This window comes from Diceros bicornis, chromosome 33, assembly GCF_020826845.1.
Source record: "Diceros bicornis minor isolate mBicDic1 chromosome 33, mDicBic1.mat.cur, whole genome shotgun sequence".
NCBI classification, from domain to species: Eukaryota; Metazoa; Chordata; class Mammalia; order Perissodactyla; family Rhinocerotidae; genus Diceros; species Diceros bicornis.
In genome coordinates, this window is record NC_080772.1 from 6,952,751 (window position 1) to 6,956,450 (window position 3,700).

Below are 3,700 nucleotides of genomic sequence, written 5' to 3' on the forward strand. Positions count from 1 at the left end.
CAATACACATTAAGTCATGGCACCCTAAAGGCTATCAGAAGCAGTCTGTATTTAGTTAATAAAGTCACTATGTACATATATTTTTAGAAAGCCTAAAGTATCTCAAATTGTCGACCATTGTTTGTTACTAACAGTCTTGTAAACTTGTGAAGAAGACTATTAGAAAACAAGTGATTTACATTTTAAAATTGCATTCACTTTTCCCTTCTGTATAGAAATGTAGAATGAATGTAACTTAAAATTTAACATTACATTACATTACAGTAAAACAAAATTACATTAGCCTATTTGGGGTATGGTGTTTAAAAAATGAAATGGGAGCTTCGATTGCATTGTTCTTTTAAAATAGACCAGTAACATCCTAACTTTGTTTTTCTTAAATTTAAGTCTTAACAGGAGAGCTTTTTATTAATTCAAATGGAGTAAGCCTACACTACTGGAAAGAAGAAAAGAATTCCTTAATTTGTGAGTAATGCTGTTCTCTGTTCCAGGCTGTCTTACTGGGGTGGGGGTTGGGGGCGGCGGGCGGGTTGGCGGAGCGCAGTCGCGGCTGCGCCATCCCTAAGCTTCCTGGCGCGCGGGCTGCACCCGCGGAGGCGAGAGCTGCCGCCTTCTGGCAGAGGCGGAGAGGTGGACACTCAGCTGTCCCGTGTGGCAGTCTCCCCAGCAGCCAGCAGCCTCCTCTCTGGACCGCTCCAGAAAAGGCAGACCCTTTCCCTGGGCCAGCCAGGTGAGGTGGAGATTGCTGTTGACCTTGCTGTTACCGAGGGCGCACGGAACCTAGGGAGACGGAAACTTGCCACTGCAGAATTCGCTGTGGTGACTCGGCTCGGCCAGGGGTATCCTAAAGCAGGGGAGATGGGTTCATATTTTTCTTATAAAGGATAAGAACTCTTTCTCTCTAGCACTTTGTTTGATGTATTCAACTGGTTAGAATAAAATTTCAACAAGTAGCAGAGAGTGATCACGTGGGGCAGGTTTGGGGTGCCGCGCCGCCTCCCGCTCCCCTCGGAACCGCACCTCTCCCGAAAGCTGCACGTCGACAAACCTGACCTGTGTTTTCAATTCTGCTTTGCAGCCCCCGGAGCCCGCGGCGACGGTGGGCGAAGCGGGCGGCCGGGAACGCGCCTCCCGCGGAAAGGCGGGCGAAGGGCTTGGAGCGCGGCGCGGCGTCCGCGCAGACGCGGGCTTCGGGACGGCAGAGCCCGGCAGGGCGGCGGTGGAGGGGACGGGATCGCCCGCCCCCCTGTCCTCGCCGAGATGCACAATGCGTCGTTCTCGGAACCGGGGTTCTCCAACGTGTCGTGCGCCGGCATCGCTCCGGGCTGCCCCAACGCGTCGGGCCCGCTGCTGCCGCCGCCGCTGCCGCTGGCCGTGGCCGTGCCAGTCGTCTACGCTGTGATCTGCGCGGTGGGGCTGGCAGGCAACTCGGCTGTGCTGTATGTGCTGCTGCGGGCCCCCCGCATGAAGACTGTCACCAACGTGTTCATCCTCAACCTGGCCATCGCCGACGAGCTCTTCACGCTGGTGCTGCCCATCAACATCGCCGACTTCCTGCTGCAGCAGTGGCCCTTCGGGGAGCTCGTGTGCAAGCTCATCGTGGCCATCGACCAGTACAACACCTTCTCCAGCCTCTACTTCCTCATGGTCATGAGCGCCGACCGCTACCTGGTGGTGCTGGCCACCGCGGAGTCGCGCCGGGTGGCCGGCCGCACGTACGGCGCCGCGCGCGCCGTGAGCCTGGCCGTGTGGGGGCTCGTGACGCTGGTCGTGCTGCCTTTCGCGGTCTTCGCCCGGCTCGACGACGAGCAGGGCCGGCGCCAGTGCGTGCTGGTCTTCCCGCAGCCCGAGGCCTTCTGGTGGCGGGCAAGCCGCCTCTACACGCTCGTGCTCGGCTTCGCTATCCCCGTGTCCACCATCTGCGTCCTCTACACCACCCTGCTGTGCCGGCTGCGCGCCATACGCCTCGACAGTCACGCCAAGGCCCTGGACCGCGCCAAGAAGCGGGTGACTCTCCTGGTGGTGGCGATCCTGGTCGTGTGCCTCCTCTGCTGGACGCCCTACCACCTGAGCACCGTGGTGGCGCTCACCACCGACCTCCCGCAGACGCCGGCCGTCATCGCGGTCTCCTACTTCATCACCAGCCTGAGCTACGCCAACAGCTGCCTCAACCCCTTCCTCTACGCCTTCCTGGACGACAGCTTCCGCAGGAGCCTCCGCCAGCTGCTGGCGTGCCGCGCCGCCGCCTGAGCCCCCGGACGCCCTGCTCCCCAACCCCGGCACCGCCAGCCCCGGCCCGCGCAGGAGGAGCCGGCGCCCTCGGCCCTCAGGTGCGGTCTTTCAGCGGCAGTCTCCCCCTCCCCCCGCCGAAACTTGCTCGAGATGCAGATACTCGGGCTCCCCCTCAGACCTAGTGAAACGGACGCGTGTGGCTGCATCCGCAATTTGAATTCGCCAAGCCCTCCAGGTGACGCAGGAGCACACCGTGTGAGGACCATTGGAGCTGAGAGCGCACACCGATCGCTCCCTAATGCCAAAGGACACGGAATCGACCCCCGAACTTGACACGGGTGGGGAGTAAGGAGGTGGGGCAGTACTGCTGGGAACTCCATTTCCGTTCCCCTTTCCCCTACTCCCGCCAGAGCCGTCCGCAACCCAGGCTCTAGGTAGAGCCCTCGGCGCTATCCAGGGGAAATGCCCAAAGATGCCGAGGGCACCTCCGCGCTCGCCTCTGCACTTTGCTTCTTCGATTTCCCAGCAGAGACTATCTGTGCTTTTGCTCAAGCTGGCGAACAGCCTGGCCGGATCCCCCAGTCCTTCTCCTCCCTCTGTAACCACTGGAGAAGGTCAAGGCGCGTGCGTTCCGCGCCCACCCCTCCGAGGTGCGCGAGGTCCAGCGGAGCGCGCGGGGATGTCTGACGAGGCCGCCCGAAACTCTTCGACAGCGGAAAACAGAACAACTCGGGCTGGCCCGGCAGAGGGAGGGAGAGAGAGTGAGAGTGTGAGTGTGTGTGTGTGTGTGTGTGTGCGCGCGCGCGCCTGGCGGAGGCGTGGGGTTTGGGTGAAGGAGGCTTTGGGTGACTGCCTACAATAGTGATAAGAATAGTGATAATTCTCCCCTCCTGTCCCAGCCTCTTCTTGCTTTGTCTTTCCCCTTTCCTACCCTGCTCCCACCTGAAAACGCTCAGCGACTCAGGCTCCGCGGGGCCCGCCCGGGAAACGCTAGGAGCCCAGGCGCGCGGTTCCGGCGCCCCCCTGCGGAGCCAGCTGCCCAGTGCTGAGCGTCCTAAAATAGAGCCGTGTTTGCAGTTGAGCACGCTGTCTAAACTGCCCTTTACACCGGTTGGTTACTCTTCATCGCTTCTTTCCATAGAGGACTTCACTACCCCACGCCCCTTTGTCCTCGTTAACCTCTCGTACTTGAATCAGTTCGTTGCCGTTCTTTGTGTATTGCTTTTCAGGACTGAGAGCTTTATAAATATATACGTCCTAATCTCACAAGTTTGTATGAGGAGCGAATGAGATTTAAAAAGAAATGCGTATCCATTCCTTCGTTCCCTTTCTCTTCGTATTCTTCATCCCTTTCGCCTTAGGGAGAGCCAGAAAGCTGAAATGATTGAAATTCTCGTATTTCCCTCTACTGGGTTTCTTTCCACAGGGAACAATGGGTTAGTATGCTTTGTTCCTTAGTCCCAGACAG

The 3,700-nt window shown here is 58.4% G+C and overlaps 1 protein-coding gene across 1 annotated transcript; it reads left to right on the plus strand.

Moving 5' to 3' along the window:
* Window positions 1-959: 959 nt before the first annotated feature.
* Window positions 960-2,297, plus strand: NPBWR1 (neuropeptides B and W receptor 1). Its single transcript, XM_058528695.1, has one exon. The coding sequence runs from the start codon at window positions 1,261-1,263 to the stop codon at window positions 2,248-2,250; it is 990 nt and encodes a 329-aa protein (XP_058384678.1). The 5' UTR covers window positions 960-1,260; the 3' UTR covers window positions 2,251-2,297.
* The last annotated feature ends 1,403 nt before the right edge of the window (window positions 2,298-3,700 follow it).

Coding starts and splice junctions, on each gene's coding strand:
- NPBWR1 (XM_058528695.1), top strand. CDS start 1,261: ATGCACAATGCGTCGTTCTCGGAACCGGGGTTCTCCAACGTGTCGTGC.